This window comes from Scyliorhinus canicula, chromosome 7, assembly GCF_902713615.1.
Source record: "Scyliorhinus canicula chromosome 7, sScyCan1.1, whole genome shotgun sequence".
Taxonomy (NCBI): domain Eukaryota; kingdom Metazoa; phylum Chordata; class Chondrichthyes; order Carcharhiniformes; family Scyliorhinidae; genus Scyliorhinus; species Scyliorhinus canicula.
The window spans coordinates 35029709-35053069 of NC_052152.1; the positions used below are offsets into that span (position 1 = coordinate 35029709).

The window sequence follows — 23361 nt, forward strand, 5'->3', positions numbered from 1 at the left end:
TCTTCCCGCTGGCAGGTGGCACAAACGCCATTTGCATCTCATGAATGCTCATTAGAAGAGCTGTCTGCTGGTATCCCATCAGGCCTTCAATCTTGTGTCACCCCAGAGGGAGTCAGCATCAAACCCGGTTGCTAAAGATGGCCCTCAATTTACCAGAGACTTTGGGGTGAGCGCCGCAACTTTCTGCCATGGTGCTGCACTGCTCCTGATGCGCTGCTCACCACTCTGTCGGGACAGACCGGTTCCTGCCCTCCATTTCCATGCTGTCCATGAAGACCAGTTCAGCATTGTGTTGCTGGACCCACGGACTCTCCTGTGTCACTGAGTCGGATCAGTCCAGTGCCTTGAATTGTGAAAGCCAGGGGGTCTCCTTGCTCCTTGTTCAACTGGGGGTGGAGTGCGAACAGGGGGGGGGGGGGGGTGGCCGAACAAAGACAAGGCAATGTGGAAAGAGGGCTGTGCAAGGTGCAGGCAGACCAGGGGGTTCGGGATGGTTAGTGGGGTTTGGGGTGGCTAGTAGAGGTGCACAGAAGTGGATGAAGACGACAAACAATAGAAAGCAGAAGGAAGGACAAGGGGAGGGAAGCTTGACCCTGATAAGGCTGCATGAAAAGCTCACAGAAGAGCGTCAAAGGGATGCCATGGTTACTGTAAGCAGATGGATGAAGATTCCACTTGTGGTGGATAGAGATCCAAGTGGGGCACGGGCACTTTGCAGATAATAGGCTTAGCGGGACGGGGGGGGGGGGGGGGAAAGAGTGGTGGGATTGAGAAACAGACTTCCTTGTGGCTATGAGCCTTTTCCCCTCTCGGTTGCTGACATCTTCATGGGCTGGTAAAGACAAGTGGGCTGGAGAGAGTGATGGGAGTGTGATGGAATCTTATTTAAATATGGCGGCGGGACCTTCAAACTCGTCAGCTGAGGGCAGGTAGACGAATCAGCCACCAGGAGAGTCAGATGGGAAGCATTTTTTTTAGCGCCATCCACCTATCCTGCACAGGGGCAGAATGTGCAAACTCCACACGGTGGCCCGGGGATGGAATAAAACCCGGGTCTTCGCTGCCATGAGGCAACAGTGCTAACCACTGTGCTACCCTACCTGTGCATAGTTAATGCAGTTCCCAGCACAGAATTAGACTATAATAGGGTACACTAGAGAAGAGGTTTCCATATGTGGGAGCGACTAGAACCAGCAGCAAGATGGTCATTAATGAATCAAATAGGGAATTCAGGGGGGGGGGGGGGGGGGGGGAATCCTTTCCCCAGCAAGTGGTTTGATATGGAACTCACTACTGCAAGGAGTAGCTGAGATAAATAGTATAGATGTAGTTATGGGAAACCCAGATAAATAGGAGATAAATTAATAGTGGGATAAATTGGTTAGATAACAAGGGCAGAAAGAGGTGTGCGTGCAGCATAAACAACATAACTCTGTTAGCCCCTGTGTTATAAATATTATACAAGACTATCTAAGAGAAATTTACAGCCCGGCTATTTCTCCATCATGCCTGTACTACTTATTTGAAAATGTCTCCCCCTCCCCAATTTTCTCCTTTGGAGTAGTTATCCACTTCCCTCTTGAATCTATTTCCATCGCCATTTCACACAGTGCATTCCCGATTCATCCGGTGTCTCCAAGTATTCTGATCGCCACCTTTGCCCCTTTCCTCGTTCACCTGAAACCTGTGGCCTCCGGGAAGCCACCGGATACAGTTTCTTCTTGTTCCCTCTTCACACACATGAGTTAAAAGTGACCAACCTGCGCCAGACCAACCAATCACAAATCTTTCTGCCGTCGGGCTTGCCTTATTTCTGACGACAGCCCCGTTTCTGAGACTTGAAACAACCGCCGGAGTGAATGGTTGAGGAGTGGAGTCAATGCCTCGATCAGCCCCGCTGACTTCCGGACACATTGATACACTGGGGGGGGGGGCACGTGGTCTGGGGCGATGACGTCACCGCTGCTTACCCCCAGGTTCGCTCCGCCTGAATATCTGATCTGAGGACAAAGCGCCCGGAGTTCAGTCCGCTTGGAGTTGTTGAGGTGGTGGCTGTGATAGTGCAGGATGTCGGGACGCGGCAAAGGCGGCAAAGGGCTGGGGAAAGGAGGAGCCAAGCGGCACCGGAAGGTGCTCCGTGATAACATCCAGGGGATCACCAAACCGGCTATCCGCAGGCTGGCCCGGCGAGGCGGCGTCAAGCGCATCTCCGGCCTCATCTACGAGGAGACCCGCGGCGTCCTGAAAGTCTTCCTGGAGAACGTGATCCGGGACGCGGTCACCTACACCGAGCACGCCAAGAGGAAGACGGTGACCGCCATGGATGTAGTTTACGCTTTGAAGCGGCAGGGCCGCACTCTCTACGGCTTCGGCGGTTAGACGGCCCTTTCCATGGTCGGCATCCAAGACGGACTTTCTCACACACCGAGCTTGGCTTTAACGGCGCGCGGGGGTGGGGAGGCATTGTGCAGCTCTCTAGTTTCTGATTTGCTGGTTTGTAGTTTGCTGGCTGTCCAATAGAAATTGGCTCCATCTTCTATCCTTCATTTGCATATCGGTCATTATAAATACAGAACCTGTGGACACTGGGAGCTACTTTCAAAACCTGTAGCCTCGAGTTTGATGTCGGCATGGATTTAATCTCTTGCGCGGTGCCACGAATTTGATTATTTTTTTTCTTGGAGCTGGTTTAGGGATTTGCCCTGTCCACTCTGCGCTTTGGCTTTGTAATTTCTGATCGGAATAAAGTATTTTAAGGCGCTATTATAGAGTTTGCACGATTTGAGACTTTTAATTTCCAGTCTGCTGAGGATTTGTTGAGGCGTTTTCTTAAGTAGCTCCTGACTGCGTATCGGGTCCAGGCTTTTTTCATAATGTCATTTTTGCGACTATGTTGTTTGTCCTCTTGACTGTAATAAATCGTTTTGGAGTTCATTTTTAAAAGTCTCTGCCTTGATCTTCAATTAGTCCTGTATTGGCCCTCCCTTTATAATGGAATGAGATTCCATTTCGGTTCTTCAGACTACACTGCACATCTATTAGTGATCCGTGGCAAACTGATATTTCTAAGTTCTCCTTGTGGGTTATTGAAACAGAATACATGACATTTCTGAATTACAAACATCTAATTGTTTTACAAATTAAATACTCCATAGGACACTAACTGCAGGGGAAGCTTGCCCTCTAGACTGGCAGGCACAGTTAGCAATATGCTTAAAGGGTGATTTAAGTTGACAATAGTGGATTTTTGTTGATGGGGAAGCTAGGATACATAGCCTTAACAACAGTCTTTTCAGGTGTGCACAACACAGCAAAGTCGAGTTCGTCAACTAACGTTGGGCCAATTTTAAATTTGATGCCCATAGTGTTCGCCAAAGAGGATTTGGTGAGTGTTCGGTTATAGGTGACCTATAATGAAGCTAATCCTCTTGTTTCTATGTACTTATGGGAGGGTCTGGTTGTGGAGTCTTGTTGAATTGTGGTAAGGAAATTGGTGATCAATGCTTCTCCATATTAAGAATTACCTGGAGGCACTGACCTTGTGTGGAAATGCCATTTGGCCCATCCAGTCTGCACTAGCCCTTGGAAAGAGCACTTGCTTAAGGTGGGACTTATATTTTTGAACACTAACCCCCATATCTTTGGATGGGGAGGAAACGCACACAGACACGGAGAATGTGCACATCTTTCCCCCCCCCTAATTATCGGGCAAATTAGCATAGCCAATCCACCAAGCTTGCACATCTTTGGGGGTGCGATCCACATGTACAGGGAGAAAAACCTAGGCGGCCTTGTCAATTTACCCTCTTGGATGACATTAGGAATGTACACGGCACAGGCTTTGTGATATTAGGTTGTCAACTCACAGTATCTTCTCCACTTAATCAGATAGAATCAAAGTGGTGAGGATATTTAAGATGTTGGTGGGAGGGGGTCTTTGACGTACCAAAGCAGCTGCACTGATGCCTGGATAAGGAGAAGATTCTGCAATGGGCAAAGGAGGCGAGAGTGTTCCAGGGAAGGTCACACTGGATTCAGCAGGACCTGGGGACGGAGTTAGCCTAAAGATTGGCTTGGTTCAATAGGGTCAAAGTGGCCCCATTCAGGAACAAAGTGCAGTTTGGGTGCTGTACCTGGCTTGTTTGAGTCACGCAAGGGGCAAAAACACTATTGATAGGCCGGAGCAGGTTTCTAAGGGACTGGGGTACTTAAGAACAATTGGGTGGATGGGTTCACCTGCGAAACGGATGGACTGGTGGTGTGCTCAGCAAAGGAAGGGGACTGTTTACTGTGATCAATTAGTTCTATATGTTAAAATTAGCGTATCCGAATGAGGGGTGTTTGCTGGGAATGCGCAGGGGGGGGGTTGAAGAGGGGGGGGGGGTTGAAGAGGGGGGGGGGGTTGAAGGGGGGGGGGGGGTTGAAGAGGGGGGGGGGTTGAAGAGGGGGGGGGTTGAAGAGGGGGGGTTGAAGAGGGGGGGGGGGTTGAAGAGGGGGGGGGGTTGAAGAGGGGGGGGGGGTTGAAGAGGGGGGGGGGTTGAAGGGGGGGGGGGGTTGAAGAGGGGGGGGGGGGGGTTGAAGAGGGGGCGGGGGTTGAAGAGGGGGGGGGGTTGAAGAGGGGGGGGGGGTTGAAGAGGGGGGGGGTTAGGGGGGGGTTGAAGAGGGGGGGGGGTTAGGGGGGGGTTGAAGAGGGGGGGGGTTGAAGAGGGGGGGGTTGGGGGGGGGTTGAAGAGGGAGGGGGGGGGGTTGAAGAGGGAGGGGGGGGTGGTTGAAGAGGGAGGGGGGGGGGTTTGAAGAGGGAGGGGGGGGGGTTGAGGAGGGAGGGGGGGGTTAAGGGGGGGGGGTTGAAGGGGGGGGGTTGAAGGGGGGGGGGGGTGTGAAGGGGGGGGGGGGGTTTGAAGGGGGGGGGGGGTTGAAGAGGGGGGGGTTTGAAGAGGGAGGGGAGGGGGTTGAAGAGGGAGGGGGGGGGTTGAAGAGGGAGGGGGGGGGTTGAAGAGGGGGGGGGGGTTGAAGAGGGGGGGGGGTTGAAGGGGGGGGGGTTGAAGAGGGGGGGGTTGAAGAGGGGGGGGTTGAAGAGGGGGGGGTTGAGGTTGAAGAGGGGGAGGTTGAAGAGGGGGGGTTTTGAAGAGGGGGGGTTGAAGAGGGGGGGGGGTTGAAGAGGGGGGGGGTTGAAGAGGGGGGGGTTGAAGAGGGGGGGGTTGAAGAGGGGGGGTTGAAGAGGGGGGGGTTGAAGAGGGAGGGGGGGGTTGAAGAGGGAGGGGGGGGTTTGAAGAGGGAGGGGGGGGTTGAAGAGGGGGGGGTTGAAGAGGGGGGGTGAAGAGGGGGGGGGTTTGAAGGGGGGGGGGTTGAAGAGGGGGGGTTGAAGAGGGGGGGGTTGAAGAGGGGGGGGGTTGAAGAGGGGGGGTTGAAGAGGGGGGGGTTGAAGAGGGGGGGGTTGAAGAGGGGGGGGTTGAAGAGGGGGGGGTTGAAGAGGGGGGGGGTTGAAGAGGGGGGGGTTGAAGGGGGGGGTTGAAGGGGGGGGGTTGAAGGGGGGGGGTTGAAGAGGGGGGGGGTTGAAGAGGGGGGGGGTTGAAGAGGGGGGGGGGTTGAAGAGGGGGGGGTTGGAGGGGGGGGTTGAAGAGGGGGGGGTTGAAGAGGGGGGGTTTTGAAGAGGGGGGTTGAAGAAGAGGGGGGGGTTGAAGAGGGGGAGGGGGGTTGAAGAGGGGGGGGTGTTGAAGAGGGGGGGGGGGGTGTTGAAGAGGGGGGGGGGTGTTGACGCAGGAATGTGGGAGAGCACAAAGGCCGGGTTAGGCAGAGGGGTGGATTGGCACTTGGGGATGGAGGAAGCGACTGCCTCGGGTGGGGGCCATCCTGCTAACATGTCGGAAGCAAAATGGGTGTAGAGTTGGGGAGGGCGATTTGGGTCAGGATGGTTTACTTTCTTTGCGGCTGCGAGGGCAGCTGGCGTAGATGGAGTTGGTGTGGCACAGTTCGTTAGGGGAAAGAGAGTGTTGCACATTTTGGGGAGGCCCTGGAGGTGTGCAAGGCGTGTACCTGGAGGAACCCACTGAAGGGTTATGGCTGATCGGGGAGAGGGTGCCCAACTCTGCTGAACTCTTGGAACATTGGGTTGATTTAAGAGGTCACGTGTTTGCTCATTTGAACAGTAAAAGCAGACGTAGTGTTCTAGCAAGAGACCCATTCGAAGATAGTGGATCAGGCAAGGTTGTATGCGACAGGTATTTCATCTGGGGTTGGACATGAAGTTGGGAGGTGTAGCAGTGCTGGTTAATAAGAGGGTGGCTTTTGCGGCGGGGAATATAGCGACGGACCCTGGGACATGTTTGTGATGGTAAGCAGGTGGCGGCCATAGTGCTGGCGAATATCTACACCTCAAATTGGGATGATTTGGACACACCGGCTGATTATGGGTGAGTGGATTTTAATACCGTGTTGGATCAGTCGTGTCCTAGGTCCCTGAAGGTGTTGGCGATGGAAAAGGAACTGTTGGGGTTGATGGAGCAGTGGGTGGGGTGGACCTGTGGTGGTTTGGGAGGCCCAGCGCGAAGGAACTTTTGGGTTTTTTTTTGCATGTCCGCCGGGTGTATTGCTGGATTGATTTTTTTCGTGCAGCACAAAATGTTATTGGCGTGGCTGGCTGGGTTGTAATATTCGGTGATTGTGTCCCCGACCACATGATGGCGCATTGGGTGGAATTACGGATGGAAAGAAGGTCTCCCAGCAGCCACAAGGGGATTTGTGAGAAGAGAGGATGGCTATCCAAAATTGTGAACATAAGATGGTTGAGGTCTCCGCCTCCATGGTGCAGAAGGCGATGATTAAAGGAAAGTTCATTTTAATCCGGGGGCAGAGGGTGTAGGTGTAGGAAGGGGGAGCGGTTGGAGAGGCAGAGATTTGTGGAGTACTTGGCTGTGGATCGGCGGCCCCTGAGGAGGCGCTTAAGGAAGAAGCTCCAAATGGAATTTGAGCTTATGTAGGCCAGGAAGGCAGTGGGCTAACCGCTCGGTTAGGAGACGATGTATGAGCATGGGGAAAATGCCAGCAGGATGCGTGCAGATCAGTCAAGGCAGGCGGCAAGGGAGATTAGGCAGAAGACGGACCGGGGAGGGCATGGTGGTTACTGAGTCGGGTGAGATCAATGGAGTATTTCAGGCTTTTTATTGGCAATTGTAGAGTATGGAGCCCGGGGGGGTGGGGGGAGAGAGAATGAGGGCACAAGACGGTACCTGGATCGACTAGAGTTCCCGATGGTTGAGGAGGGGAAGGTGTAGGGGTTAGGTGCTCCGATTGGGCCAGGGGAATTCATTCGGTATGTGGGTTAAATGCAGTCGGGCAATGCCCCAGGCCCAGACAAGTTCCCAGCAGGGTTTTCTAAAATGTTTGATTAGGATTTGGGGCTGTTATTAGTCGATGTACAATGAATCGGTTGGTGAGAGCTCCACCCTCACTGTCTTCAGACTTCTATCTCGTTCATTTTGCAAAAGGACCAAGTCCCAGAGGTATGCGGCTGTTTAGCACACTGGGCTAAATCACTGGCTTTTAAAGCAGACCAAGGCAAGCCAGCAGCACGGTTCGATTCCTGTAACAGCCTCCCCGTACAGGCACCAGAATGTGGCGAGTAGGGGCTTTTCACAGTAACTTCATTGAAGGCTACTCGTGACAATAAGTGATTTTCATTTTTTTCATACAGCCCGAGATCACTGTTAAATGTAGACACAAAACTGTTGATGAAGATGCTGGCAATGCGTACTTTGTGCCATTGGTGATAGGGGAGGACCAAACGAGATCCGTGAAAGAGTGGCAGCTGTCAGCTAATATTAGAAGATTGTTAAAGTGATTATGATGCCCATGGGAGGCCAGAAATGGGGATAGGGGATAGTGGCGTAAGAGTTTAACCGGGTTGAGTGGGCATATCTGTTCGAGGTGTTAGGCTGGGTTTTGGTGGGGGGCACATTGGAACATCGGGTCTCCCTGTAAGCAGACGATCTGCTGCATATTTCAATCCTGGTGGAGAGCTTTGATGGATTATAGGGGTACTGGGGGAGTTTAGTTCATTTTTGTCTAGGAGTGATGTATTTCCAATCAACGTGTGGGGCAGGGCTTGGAGAAACTGCTGTTCCGCTTGTGGGGGGGAGCTTCCGATACCTGGGAATACAAGTGGCACAAGTTAAAATCTGGCAAATTTGGTGGAGGGGATGAAGGAGGATTTAGGAGGTGGAATATTTTAACCTTATTGTTAGTTGGAAGGATCCAGACGGAAAAGATGATGGTGTTGCCAAGATTTCTGTTAGTCTGACAGAACTCCCGATATTTGTGCCCAAATCTTTTTCCAGTAGGATCAATAAAATGATGAGTTTTCATGGACGGGTAAGGTACATCGGACTAGGAGGGTGTTTCTGGACAGAGATAGATGGAGGGGGTAAGCGTTACCAAGTTGGGTTTGAGGGCATTGTTGCTCTTCCGTTCTCACCGGTGTGAGTGGTGTAGTGGTATTGGCATTGAGGGTATGGAACCAATGCCAACAGCATTTCAAGATGGAAGGCATGTCACTGTGGGCACTAATTTGGGGCAATCATAGGTTTGTCCCAGCCGGATTAGATCCTACGTTTAGGGTGTGGGAGAGGGCAGGGATAGAATGCTTCAGGGACATTTGCGGAGTTAAGGGAATTGGAGGCGGATACCAGCTGCTGAAGGGGAATGGGTTCCGATATCGGCAATTTGGGCATTCAGGAAGGAGCTGGCTTTGTTTCCGAATTTGCTACCACCGGCACTACAAGATAAGATTCTGTCTGAGAACGAGATAGGGGAGGGCAGGATCTCGGACATGTATGGTGAGCTGATGAAGAGAGAGCTCACTGGTGGAGGAAGTCAAACAGAAATGGGAAGAGGAGCTGGGAGAGGCCGTTGAGGCTGGGATCTGGAGTGAGACTCTGCAAGGGTTAACTCAACCTCGTCATGTGCAAGACTAAGTCTCACTCAGTTCGAAGTGGTGAATCGGACATGAGACGGTATCAAGGATGAGGCGGTTCTTTCCCGGGCTGGCTGGCGAACCACATCCACATGTTCACAAACCTCTCTATGGTTTCCACAAATAGGCACCAACAACATAGAGCTTCATTTAAAATGCTACCTAAATGATTCTAAATCCTCAGAGGCTATTACCACTGGGCTGGATGAAAATTTCACGAGAGAGAACGGGAGTGGAGCAGTAACAAGGGCCCTCAGACTCGTTCCTATGCATGAAGCCTCCCCATATAGAATCAGAGTCCTTAAACCACCCCACACCGTTTCAATGTTTGTCTCCCATTAAGAATGCAACAGATTAGGCCAACCCCCCACCCAATCGTCTATCCCTTTGCAGAAATGCCCTGCGAACCAGAGAGGTCTCACTCACCCACATAAAAATAAATTTATTAACATTTGGTCTTACCAAACTAAACATTGATAGACACTGAAATAAAGAAATACTGGTAGACACTGCAACAGAAACCTCGGGAGGATATTCATCTTCATCATCTGTACTCTTCCAGTCAAAGTCAGAGGAAGGGCGTCCCACATCTTCAAATCAGTCGTCACCCCATTCACCAGACTGGCCAAGTTCGGTTTATGGAGTGAGGCCCAATCATTGACATCCAAATCCCTTCCTCCAGACTTATATCCTCCTCCAATAACAGGTAGACGACGAAAGGGATGAGTTTAACAGTAAAGAGTGACGTAAGAACATTAGTGAGAAATGATCTTGGCTCAGAAGGTCAGGAAGTAGAATCAACACGAGTGGAGACTCATCACCATCTTTCAAGGTAAATTGAGGATGGACAATAAATAGTGATTCTCACCTCGCAAGGGGCTGGTTTAGCACACTGGGCTAAATAGCTGGCTTTTAAAGCAGACCAAGGCAGGCCAGCAGCACGGTTCAATTCCCGTACCAGCCTCCCTGAACAGGCGCCGGAATGTGGCCACTAGGGGCTTTTCACAGTAACTTCATCTGAAGCCTACTTGTGACAATAAGCAATTTTCATGTCATTTCATTTCATTTCATGTATACATTTTTTTAAATGTCAAGTGCGCTGCAGCTAGCATAGCAATAAGAACAAAGAACAATACAACACAGGAACAGGCCCTTCGGCTCGCCAAACCTATACCAGTCATGATATTACACTTGGCCAAAGCCCTCAGCACTTCCTCGTGCCAAACCCTCAGCACTTGCTAGTGCCTCTTTACCCATCCTATCCATGTATTTGTCGAGATGCCTTTTGAATGCTGTTAATGTATCTGCTCCCACAACCTCCCTTGGCAGTGCGTTCCAGGCACTCACCACCCTCTGTGTAAAAAAACCTACCTCGCATATTTCCTCTAAACTTTGCCACATGAACCTTAAACCTATTCCCCCTAGTGACTGACCCCTCCACCCTGGGAAAGAGTGCCTGCCCATCCACTCTATCCATGCCTCTCATAATCTTGTAGACCTCTGTCAGATCACCCCTCAACCTTCATCGTTCTAATTAAAACAGTCCGAGTATATTCAGTCTCTCTGCCAAGCTAACACCCCCCAGACCAGGCAACATCCTGGTAAATCTCTGCACCCTCTCCAAAGCCTCCATGTTCTTCTGGTAGTGTGGCGACCAGAATTGTGCACAATATTCCAAGTGCAGCCTTTCCAAGGTTCTATACAACTGTAGCATAACTTACCAGTTTTTATACTCAATGGCCCGTCCAATGAAGGTAAGCATTCCATATGCTTTCTTGACTACCTTGTCCACTTGTGTTACCACTTTCAAAGATCTGTGGACGCTCAGATCCCTTCCACTTTCAATATTCCTAAGAGAGTTTTGCCATTTACGGTATATTTCCCCTCTTATGTTAGACCTTCCAAAATGCATTACCTCACATTTGTCCGGATTAAACTTGATTTGCCATTTCTCTGCCCAAGTCTCCAACCTTATGTCCTGCTATATTCTCTGACAAGCCTCAACACTATCTGCCACTCCACCAACCTAGGGGTCATCCACAAACTTACTATCGGACCAGAAATATTTTTCTCCAAATCGTTTATGTATTCTACAAAGAGACCCAGCACCGATCCCGGTCACAACCTTCCATTCAGGAAAACACCCTTCTACTGCTATCCCTTCTGCTTTCTGTGACCGAGCCAGTTCTGTATCCATCTTGCCACCTCACCTCTGATCCCGTGTGATTTCACCTTTTGTACCAGTCTGCCATGAGGCACCTTGTCAAAGGCTTTACTGAAGTCCATGTAAACAGCATCCACCGCCCTCTCCTCATCAATCATCTTGTCATTGCACAAAAAACTCGATCAAGTTAGTGAGACACAAAACCATGCTGTCTATCGCTAATGAGTCCATTTGTTTCCAATTGGGTATAAATCCTATCGCTGAGAATTCTCTCCAATAATTTACCTACTACTGACTACTGGCCTATAGTTTTCTGGATTATCTCTGGTACTTTTCTTAAACAGCGGTACCACATTAGTTATTCTCCAGTCCTCTTGGATCTCACCTGTAGCCAATGAGGATACAAAGATGTCAGTCAAGGCTCCAGTAATTTCCTCCCTTGCTTCCCTCAGTATTCCGGCGTAAATCCCACCCGGACCAGAACTTATCTACCTTAATGTCTTTTAAAACACCCAATACCTCCTCTTTTTGATGTCACCGTGACTCAGACTATCCACACACCCTACCCAAGAATCATCTTCCACAAAGTCCTTTTCTTTGGTGAACACTGATGTGAAATATTCATTTAGTACCTCGCCTATTTCCTCTGACTCAATATATAGATTCCCCCCACTGTCCTTAAGTGGTCCAGTCCTTTCCCTGGCCACCCTCTTGCTTTTTATATATGAATAAAAAGCTTTGGGATTCATCTTAACCCTAATGCCAAGGACTTTTCATGACACCTCCTAGTTCTCCTAATTTTCCACTTAAGTAGCTTCCTACTTTCTTTATACTCAAGGGTTTTAACTGTCCCCAGCTTTCTAGAACGTACAAAAAACCTGCTTTTTCTTTTTGACGAGGTTCACAATATCCCTCGTTATCCAAGGCTTCTTAAACTTCCCATACTTATTCTTCATTCTCTCAGTGACTTTCCTGAATCCTAATCAACCGTCTCTTGAAATACTCCCACAAGTCCGATGTTGATTTACCCTCCAACAACTGCACCCAATCCAAATTATTCAATTCCTGTCTAATATTATTGTAATCTGCCTTTCCCCAGTTCAGCATCGTTACCCTCATCCCTATCCAAAATCCTAAAACGTACGGAATTGTCGTCACTACTCCCAAAATGACCCCATAATGAAACCTCAACCACCTGTCCAGGCTCACTCCCCAATGCCAGGTCCAGGATACAATTGCAAATAATGTGATTTACATTACATTTTCTGTGCTCCCCCCCCCGCCCCCAAATATGGAACAAAATCCAAATAAGGAATTTTAAAAGTTGTAATTTTCTTGGATTAATCTCAAATAAACATTAATAGCCCACCACTATGGAAATTGGAATACTAAGATACCTAATTCAAGATTTACTGGAAAGAGAATTGTTAACCAGAGGACAATGATTTTTAAGATATTGCAACATAATCAAAGGTGACGAGGCTAAATAATCTTTCCACACCCAGCCTGATAGAGTGGTGCAACTGACGAATTTGATTTTTTTCCAAAATTCAGGAGGCAGTCTTACTAACAAATATACACATGGATGGTTAGAAGTGAACCAAGTTGGAGTGAATTTTTTTTTCGAGCAGAAGTGAAACTGGGGAGCGACCTAACCTTTGAAACAGAACCTTATTTGACTAACAGGGATATTCTGAACTCCCTGGATTATGCTTTTCTGCCAAATTTATTTGGGGGATTTTGCTTCAGAGGTTGGTATGAACAGCACACTTCAGGACAAGATTTGTTGCAGTTGGTTCCTTCAGCGCCTGATCTCTATTATAAGAGGTTGTAGACCATAAAATACAGAATTGATCATTTTACATCAATATTATTATTGACTTAAAATTTTTATCTTCTGGCCTCCAGGTTTTGGAATCGTTACGATTCCATAAGAGAAAGGAACCCTGATGCCAGTGGAAATAATGGAAGGACAACATTTCACTTTTTAAGCTTTTTAAGAAACAAAAAATCCACATAAATGAAACACACAATGAATCAACATTAATTAACAGGAAACTGATACATCAAACCACAGATAGGTTTTGCATTAAAAGTTCTTTATGAAACTCTATGTTGTGCTACTGGAAGGTAGATAGCATTAAAGAGACAGTTTCAAAGTGACTCCAGCAGAGGTTCACCACTCCATCCAAGTCAAAACTTTCAGTGCCCTTTGATAATCGTTCCTCACTGCCTAAGTCTTCTGGACCCGATTACCACCAGTTAGGCACACCTGACCCTATCCGTCCGGGTACGACAGTCCTGATGATCCAGAACTTCAGAGATTCCTGTATCCAACCCCTTTAAATAGTTTAATCGGTTCTGGTAAAAAAGTGCTTTTACTTCTGCTCCCATCATTTTCTGTTGACCAGACAAGAGCTGTTTCTGGTACAGTTCCAATCCTCTCTCCTCGCTTCTCAGCAACAGACTTTCTGTTGTCAGAGTGCTATGAACTGCAACCTCAGGTCACATGGACACTTCTCCAACTGGAGGTGCCTACCAGGAATCCCAATTGCACCCTGTCCAGGACTCACTTTGAATTTGAAGAGATATTGGATTTAGAGATATTTCAAAACAAGGGTGGCATGCTGGTGCAGTGGTTAGCACTGCTGCCTACAGCACTGAGGAAGAGAGTTTGATTCCGGTCCCGGGTCACCGTCTGTGTGGAGTTTGCACATTCTCCCTTCTGTGTGGGTCTCACCAACCCAAAAAGATGTGGTTAGGTGGATTGGCCATGCTAAATTGCCCCTTAATTGGAAAAAAAATAATTGGGTACTCTACATTTTAAAAAAAGATCTATTTCAAAACATAAGCATCTCACAAAGTTGTGTTCATGTCAAAGTGATGGGAAAGATGGCAATATAGCAACATTTTAAGTCTACTTTAGGTAATCCCATTATTATCAGGCTGCTGAATTAGCACTTGTAGCACCTTAAACCACATGTCTTAAATAATATGTTTTCCAACAATTTTCACAGGGAAATTGCATCAAATTAAATTCTAGAGAGGACTCCTTCCTGCCTACATTTAACCCACAATGATGCTCATTATGGGTTAAATGTTGACAAAGCAATAGAAGAAATCCTCTGCTCTTCAAATAGCGCTCCCAGAACTTACTGAGAGCGAAATGGGGTTCTGTTCTATGTTGCATCCAAGAGACAGGAGTCCAGTCATTGCAGCACTTCTTCAATACTGCACTTCAGTGTCAGCCAGAACTATCCGCTCAACTTTCTGAGTGGTGCTTGAACTCGCAATCATTAGACTCGGACTAGAGTGCTACCACTGAACCAAAAAAACATTGAACTTATAAAACACGGTGCTTTAGAACGACCAGGATTAAAAAATTTGACATCAGCAAAACATAACATGGTGAATTCAGGTGAAAAACGTTCATATTTGTACATGTTTATATTCCAAAAAAAAGTTCAGTTAACTGCTATCCTTGAAAATCTTTTTAATAAATATTTTTATTCAAACTTTTTCCATTTTATACACACCAAAACAACACTTCCCACCCAAACAACCTCCGAATCACAAACTTCCACCAGTGAAAAATAAACCCAACATGGTCTCACTCCACATACCATCCTTCAACACCAGCCCCGTCTCCTCCTCCCATTTAGCCTTTATTCTCTCCACTGATACTGCGTCTTCGGATATAATCCTTCCCTGGACACCTGAGGTAAGCCCCTCCTCCAACCCGGAGAGCGAAAGGGCCCTCCTTGGAAATCAATACTGATGCTTGATTTGAGTAGGGCTAGTCAACATAATCAAACACAGGTAAAATACTACAGACGCTGGAAATGAGAAATAGCAAAAAAATACTAGAAGCACTCAGCAGGTCATGATGAAAGGTAATTGGCCTAAAATGTTAACTTTTTCTCTCTCCATAGGTGCAGCCTGACCGCTTACTCTCACATTCACCTCCACTATACCTCAACAGAAATCAGAGTGTGCAGAAGCCCTGCCTGGTGGAGATGCATCCAGGTGGTGGCAGGCAGAAAAGGTCAGTTCATAATCAGTAACAGTATTTCAACTTTTATACTCCTGTAATTTCTTTCTCTAATCTAAGTACTAATACCATATTCTGTAATTTGGGGTGAGGAAATCACACAGGCCTGGGGACATTAGACAATAACCTTACTGTAGAACATTCATTTTCCCCCTCAGTGCTTAAACAAATGCTTTGGAAACCATAGCAAATAGAATGGTGGGTTTACTTGGTGGAAGTGTATCTGTGTTACAAAGATGAAAGTAGAGCAAGTGTATTTATTTATTCCTGTCCTAGGACAATGCCAGCAATTCACATTTGATACTGATGATAACTTTGATGTTGATGTTTACATTTGCTTTTCTGGCATTAGGATGGGTTCAAAGCAGAAATTAAATTTGGGATTAATTCTAACATTTGTCCATGTAATATTTTGGCAATGTCAAGACTTGAGAACATGTACACTATCCTAAAACACCCCAACTCAAGTACATCTCAAAAAATGGATTCCCAAATATCCTGCTTGCCTGAACTGATGGATTAAGGGTGCTGGCACTGGATCGGATTTACAGTAAATGCATAGGAGTGATCATTAGATTGATTGTTGCGTCAACAGAAGACAGGGCAAGAATAAGAGATATAGGATGCAGTATACTTTTCTTAAAGTTAACCAAGATACAATAGTTAATTTTGGCATCCTTTCAATGTTATGGAAATAAAAGAAAACAATATTGACATTGAGAGGTTGAAGTTTCATAGATCTTTTATGTTAATTGGCAACATATATTTTATACACAAACCTGCTTGTCTATTTTCTTACTGAAAATATTGACACCTTGCTGTGAGATGGCTCCACAATTGCTAAATACCCATTGGTGCTTTGCTTAACGGACTATTATTCATAGTGAGGCTGGACAGAGTAAGTGCCAGCAAGCTACATGATCACCATGGTCATCCTTACTCATTGACCACACACGTGGAATTCCATGATCACTTTATGCAGATTTGGAACAGGACCCATGGCCAGCTTGGCTCTTAGAACCACAGAATTTCTACAGCGCAGGATGAGGCCCATCGAGCCTGCACCCACCCTCTGAAAGAGCACCTACCTAGGCCACTTCCTCGCCCTATCCCATAACCCCCACCTAACCTATACACCGTTGGACACTAAGGGGCAATTTAGTGTGTCCAACCCATCTAACCTGCATATTTATGGGCTGTGGGAGGAAACCCACACAGACAAGGGGAGCAAGTACAAACTCCATACAGCCACCCAAAGTCAGAATCGAACCCGGGTACCTGGCTGTGATGCAGCAGTGCTAACCACTGTGTTGCCCAAGCTCTTCTGGTGCTCCAGATGAAAACAGCTCAGTTACCAAGATTCAAATGTCTCAGTTCAGTAAACTTAACCCGTCAGGTCCTACAAAACCAGATTCAAGCAGCAACATCCCTTGGGAAATTTCCTTTCTCACTCCTTTAGAAATCTAGGATTCATATTCATTTTTTTGAAATCTACAGGACTGTATCTGCAGAATCCGAGACAACCAAGATAATGATTCATCACCGATATATTCAGTTATAATTCAACACAGATTATAAGAGTTCATGCAAAGTCTCAGTCAGACAAAATAAAAAACTAAAGAGGATCAAGTTGGTTTTATTAAAAATACAGACTCTATGGATGACAAAAGGATGCTTATAACTGGCATGCAGGAAGGATGAAGCCAGTGCACACGTAACCCTCGACACTAAACAATAGTGACAGGGAGAAATAGCCATAACCATTCAGCTGAAACAGGTTGCAGTCACAAACTCAAAAGGTTTCTTCTGGAGGCCTCATGTTAAACATAAGCAAAACACATTTATTGTAAATACTGCAGTAATCTGTGTTTAATACTCTGAAATGGCAACAGTATGTAAACCAGAAATTCCTGACATTACCCTTTTGACATGTAAAATGCTCAGTTATATTACACTGCACAGTTTTAAGTGACAAACAATTGCTAAAATTAAGATTAAATTCTCCCAGTTTATTTACAGCTGCATTTATAAAGAGCAGTTAAGCGGCATACAGTAACACCAAAAATTTGTTTACATTAATTTACTGAAAATTATATTACTGAAGTAGGCACAGAGTAGAGGTTGCAACAGAAAATTGGGGAACACAACTTCAGTGAAAGCATGAACTGAATATGCCCTCTGCAATTGTATTTTCATGCTAAAAGCTTGGAGGAAATATTAGTCCCTTTGTATTGTATTAAAAGACTTTTTTTTAAATTAAAGGTGCTTAAACAAAAACATCCAAGGTAAAGTCTGTTACTTCTATACAGTGATTATTAACACAAAAGGGGAAAATGTTAGCCATTAAGGAAATTTCATATCAAACTATTTGGGAAAAAAAAACAAATATCTGTATCAACAATTATAAGTTAAGAATATTCAAATAGACCAAACATTTTGCCTTCAACACAAGCCTACCTTTTAGGAGCTTAGTTCTCAAAGAGAGTTCAAATTCCCCGATAATTCCCAGTTGGTTTTGTACCAAATAACAGAATTTAATGCAACACCTACATATCAGTCCAGCCCCATATGTTCCACTGCTCGAAACAACATTTCTGGTAGGTTAATCATTCTAAGGGAAATAGTCACCAAATTGTGTGTTCTCAGTCTCTAGTTTTTGAAGGCAATAGCTTGAGTTTTCGGTTTATCAGCTTTCTAGTGCATCAAGGACTTTCATGATCTGCTGTTTTATGGCTTTGGTCGCATCTCCTGCATTTGGTATCAAGTACCTGCAGAAAAACATTTAAGATGTAAGCATCTGACAATTTTCCATTTAACAGTTCTGCTATTCAAAATTTAGAGGGGGTGACATTTAGAATGTCATGTTTGAAATTCAAGGGCAGCACGGTGGCCTAGTGGTTAGCACAACCGCCTCACGGCACTGAGGTCCCAGGTTCGATCCCGGCTCTGGGTCACTGTCCGTGTGGAGTTTGCCCATTCTCCCCGTGTCTGCGTGGGTTTCGCCCCCACAACCCAAAAATGTGCAGAGCAGGTGGATTGGCCACGCTAAATTGCCCCTTAATTGGAAAAAATAATTGGGTAATCTAAATTTTTTAAAAAATGTTTGAAATTCAGACTAACGACCAATCTGGTGTTCCTTATTTCTAGCATATGCTGGTACATGTGTATTAAAACTAGTATTATCTCTCACTGCAATCACTGGTTAAAGGAGACATGCAAAATGAGAAATAGACAGCATCGTGGCGTAGGGGTTAGCACAGCTGCCTCATGGCGCCGAAATGCTCAGTGACCGCTCTAGGTCACTGTCCGTGTGGAGTTTGCACATTTTCCCTGGGTTTGTGTGGGTTTCGCCCCCACAACCCAAAGATGTGCAGTATATTTAAGGGTCACGCTAAACTGCCCCCTAATTGGAAAAAATGAATTGGGCACTCTAAATTTATTTATTTTTAAATGAGAAATAGAGCCCTTTTCCTTAAGTGTTCGTCTATAAAATACATCCTATCTGCAATCCGTCAGATAATAAAATTAGCTAAGCTCTTCCTGATACGACCATCATCTTCAGCGTGTAGTGCTGGCAACTACAAAATGCGAACATGATAAGAGGTTGAGAGAAACACTTAAAAAATTTGACTGAAACCGCAGAGTGGAGTAGGCAAGAATCAAAATGTTGGAAGTTCTTTGAGGAAAGAGTGTGGTCTAAAAAAGCTCAAATCACCACCAGTTGTTTGAAAAATAAACGCCATCATTCCATTTACTGAAAAATGAAAATGAAAATCGCTTATCGTCACGAGTAGGCTTCAATGAAGTTACTGTGAAAAACCCCTAGTCGCCACATTCCGGCGCCTGTCCGGGGAGGCTGGTACGGGCTGACACCTGAGAACACGAGAAACCTTAGGGGGGTAGAATTACACACATTTCCAGGAAGCAATCACCAATCAAATTCAATGTTTGCTCTTATCTTTTTTTAAAAAATTTGTGTACCCAATTATTTGAAGTATGTTTACCTGTCCGTGGATGTAATCAAGGTGTTTTCTACTAAAATTAATGCATGCAGTTAAAACGATATTTCAATAGCCAGACTTGTGTTTAAGTCACTAATTTCTATTGGACAACAATGCCTGAGAAGAAAGAAAGTTCCCAACTATTACCACCAAAATCTGGGACTTTCAGCTCCACCTCGTACTACAGGGCCTGAGCCATGTATGTTACTGTGTTGTTGGGTCAGAGGGGTTTCAATAATTCAAGATTGTATTCACTAACTTTATTGTAACATATTTACAGTTATGAGAACACTCCCTCACACTAGCTTCTTTCCATGCTGCTTTCCCCTAGACTGACAGATGAGGAAATGTCACTTCCATTTATGACATCACAGCTAACCCTTTATGGGACTTAGTCTAACATACTCCATATGTACTGTATCTCCCCAAAGTCTCTGTTCAGTCTTCAACATTCTCTGATGTTCCTGGAAATTCTAAGCATTTTGAACATTTCAGTGTTTTGTAGCCGCATAGGAAATGTAGCCTTTTATTTGCTCTGTTTCTTTCTCCTCCCTCTGCTTTTTGGAAGATTCTCACCTTCTCTTATACTGACAAGCATTGTTGTGCCTTCACGTCTATTGCACCTTGTTGTCCTCCTGTCCAGGGAATAGGACATCCTCATTTAGCTGTTGGTCCTCTGGACACTGTAGAACAGAATTCAAACTGGAAGATGCTTTGGGATCACTTGCTTTAGTCTTTTTTCATTTCTGATGATTGCAACCTTTCTGGTCTCTGATTCTCACTCTGTTGCTCAATGGCAATCAAAGCTTTCTTCTTACCATGCCCTGTTCTGCCTGGACAATGTGGTGATTTCTCCACTACTTCTCCAAATCTCGATTGGCCTCTGATCCAAATCTGTTTTTCCTGTCAAAGATCTGATAATATTCTTACTCTATGACCACTCAGCATTTCATTGTTTAGTACAGTAAGTTTCCTCTCTTTCTTGTACTTTCTCCAAGTCTTTGATCTATCACATCAATGTGTGTGAAAGTAGGAATATGTATCTGTGACCTTCCCACAAGTAACTCACATGGAGTCAAACCATTTTCAAAATGTGCTCAAGAGCACTGGTTGAAAACCCTCATTCTTTTTCTGTAACTTTTACAGTTCTGGCACCCGTCACAGCTTTTCAATTTGCCTAAGAAAACCTTAAATGAACTTGTTGTCTGAACAAATCCAAATAATTGTATAAACTTCTGAAACTCTTTCTGTGAATTGTGGACCTCTATCTGATATCACAATATCAGGAATTCCATAAATTGCAAACATCCCTTTCAATTACGTTAATACTGCTTCTGATGTGTGACCATGTAACTGTTTCACTTCAATCCACCTTGAATACTAATCTACTACTATTATGAACATTTTCCCTTTATGTTAAAATAAATCCATTCCTAGGCATTCCCATGGCCTCGTAAGAAATCAAGATGGTAATAGTGGTACTTTGATTCCTGTGAACTATACACGTTTTACATCTGGATATCATTTCTTCCAATGACTTCGAAACACGGTCACGAAATTGAATACTGTACTCTAGCGCTGCACTTGGTAATAACTAAATGACCTTGATGTAGGTATTGTAAGATCTCAAGTCTCAATGCTCTTGGAATTACTATTCTATCATCATATACCAGTAAATCATTGATCACTTTCAGACGTGCTTGCTGCTCCAAATATGGTCTCAAGACAGGACCATGTAATACATATGCTGGCCATCCTCTAATGCAAAATTCCCTGATCCGACATCATTCCTCATCGGATTTCATTTAATCTGTGTAATTGCCAGTAATAGATGGACTGTCATTATAGCAAACTCCTCAATCTTTAGCATGAATTCAATATCGCATTTTTCCAGATTCTTTATTTCAATGCATTATAATGCATCTCGTGTTCTGCTGTTGCCCTAGATCATATACCGTATGAGTATCAAACCTCAATCTTAATTAAACCTTCCAACTCTTGAAGGCATTGCAGCAAATTCTTTCGAATTTAATAGTGTGACTAATGTTACGATCCAATATGATGTTCATATCGGACATGGTCAGATCCCAGAGTGAAATTTGCCTTGATAGATCTTAACTTTGTTTTATTTTTAAAGAAACAGTGGAGGAAGGTTACTAAACAAACTCACAGAAACTTACCTGATAAATATTTTGTTCTTTATGTTAAAAGTTATTAAACAAAGGGAAAAAATGAACAATATGGCACTAGACAAAAAAGTTGGAATGATCTCAGTACAGACACAAGAAAATCATTCCAACTCATGCTATTCCTTTCATCTCAGCAATATTCTTACAGGCACAAAACTCAGTTAAGGTTTAGCACTATCTTAACACCATAACTTATAGAACATAAAGTGCAGAAGGAGGCCATTCGTTCGGCCCATCGAGTCTGCACCGTTCCACCCAAGCCCCCACTACCACCCTTTCACCGTAACCCAATAACCCCTCCTAACCCTTTTGGACACCAAGGGCAATTTAGCGTGGCCAATCCACCTAACCTGCACATCTTTGGACTGTGAAAGGAAACCGGAGCACCCGTAGGAAACCCATGCAGACACGGGGAGAATGTGCAGACTCCGCACAGAGTGACCCAGCGGGCAATCGAACCTGGGACCCTGGCGCTGTGAAGCCACAGTGCTATCCACTTGTGCTACCGTGCCACCCAAACCTTGGGTAACTGTGTGGAGATTACACAGACAGGCATACAGGCCTTGGGTAACTGTGTGGAGTATACACAGACAGGCATGCAGGCCTTGGGTAACTGTGTGGAGAATACACAGACAGGCACACAGACGACTCACCTCGAGATACGCAAAACATACAAATAATGAATGACAAGGTGAGGTTATAACTCAATCGAAACCCATTCAGTTACACAGTTAAAACCTGGCCCAGAGGCAAAGAAAGAGAGGGACAGAGAAACAGAAAGACAGAAACAGATGAGAGAGAGAGAGACACACACACACACGCACAGACAAAGACAGAGAGAGAGACAGAGGGACAGAGAGAGAGAGAGAGAGAGAGACAGACAGAGAGAGAGACAGACAGAGAGAGAGGACAGACAGAGAGAGAGACAGACAGAGAGAGAGACAGACAGAGAGAGAGGACAGACAGAGAGAGAGACAGACAGAGAGAGAGACAGAGAGAGAGAGAGAGACAGAGAGAGAGAGAGAGACAGACAGAGAGACAGACAGAGAGAGAGACAGAGAGACAGACAGAGAGGAGAGAGACAGGAGAGAGAGACAGACAGAGAGAGAGACAGACAGAGAGAGAGACAGACAGAGAGAGAGACAGACAGAGAGAGAGACAGACAGAGAGAGAGGCAAAGAGAGAGAGAGAGACAGAGAGAGAGAGAGGCTGAGAGAGAGAGGCAGAGAGACAGAATGGGCCAATGGATCAAATTTAGCAAACCCACCTGTTTATTTGTCAAAGTGACATTTAGCTGTTTAGCACAATGCTGAATTGCTGGCTTTGAAAGCAGACCAAGCAGGCCAGCAGCACGGTTCGATTCCCGAAACAGCCTCCCCGGACAGGCGCCAGAATGTGGCGACTAGGGGTTTTTCACAGTAACTTCATTTGAAGCCTACTCGTGACAATACGCGATTTTCATTTTTCATTTGGAATGCCCAGTTTGATCACTGGCTTGATTTTTGCAGCTCTCAACAGATCACGTCTCCTCCAATTGGGTGATTCAACCAAGTGAATGCTCAGGAATTAGCCGCCCGTCAGAGAAGACAGACTTGCGTTTCCACCACAACTTTCCCCATCCCACAATATCATGGTGACAATTCACAGCCAATCGCTTTGGAAGGTGTAGCCACCCTTGTAATGCAGGAAATGCAGCATCCAAATTTGCACAGCACGATCCCAAAAGCAGCAACATGATAATGATCGGATAATCGAGGAATGAGGAGAGGTATTGCGAGAAGGTGGAGCTGGGATAGAAGGTCAGCCTTGTCCTTATTGGGACAAGGGCCGAATGGCCTGCACCTATTCCTTATGTTTTTTACGGGCAGTGGTCACTAGATTGATGGTTTAGTGTAGCTGATTTCCTGATGGAATGACGGACGCTGCAGGCATCTGCAATTCATCTCGTGGCCCCTGAGCTGGGATGGGGACATGTGGCACTGAGGACA

General features: G+C 45.8%; 3 protein-coding genes and 1 long non-coding RNA gene across 7 annotated transcripts in view; 2 read left to right on the plus strand and 2 right to left on the minus strand.

Annotated features, from left to right (window-relative positions):
- The window catches only part of LOC119968856 (omega-amidase NIT2-like), a 44177-nt gene extending 42213 nt beyond the window's left edge, over positions 1-1964 (minus strand). Inside the window, exon 1 of one of the 2 annotated variants that reach the window (XM_038801743.1) lies at positions 1761-1964. The gene's annotated coding sequence lies outside the window, so the exon portion shown is untranslated. The remainder of the gene's footprint in view (positions 1-1760) is intronic. The other variant, XM_038801744.1, reaches the window with a different exon arrangement.
- Positions 1965-2016: 52 nt separating this feature from the next.
- On the plus strand, positions 2017-2943 carry LOC119968857 (histone H4). The gene has a single exon (XM_038801745.1). The coding sequence runs from the start codon at positions 2068-2070 to the stop codon at positions 2377-2379; it is 312 nt and encodes a 103-aa protein (XP_038657673.1). The 5' UTR covers positions 2017-2067; the 3' UTR covers positions 2380-2943.
- A 3143-nt stretch (positions 2944-6086) lies between these two features.
- Positions 6087-23361, plus strand: part of LOC119968859 — a 69517-nt gene continuing 52242 nt past the window's right edge. For both annotated transcript variants that reach the window (XR_005461255.1, XR_005461256.1), the window contains exons 1-2: positions 6087-6218; positions 15065-15177. This is a non-coding gene — a long non-coding RNA (uncharacterized LOC119968859). The remainder of the gene's footprint in view (positions 6219-15064; positions 15178-23361) is intronic.
- tbc1d23 (TBC1 domain family, member 23) overlaps positions 16804-23361 on the minus strand; it is a 90874-nt gene continuing 84316 nt past the window's right edge. The window contains exon 19 of one of the 2 annotated variants that reach the window (XM_038801746.1): positions 16804-17951. In XM_038801746.1, coding sequence (XP_038657674.1) covers positions 17870-17951 — 82 coding nt within the window. In that variant the 3' untranslated portion in view covers positions 16804-17869. The remainder of the gene's footprint in view (positions 17952-23361) is intronic. The other variant, XM_038801747.1, reaches the window with a different exon arrangement.

What these genes read in the sequence shown, in the direction of transcription:
- LOC119968857 (XM_038801745.1), top strand. Translation starts at nt 2,068, where the DNA reads ATGTCGGGACGCGGCAAAGGCGGCAAAGGGCTGGGGAAAGGAGGAGCC.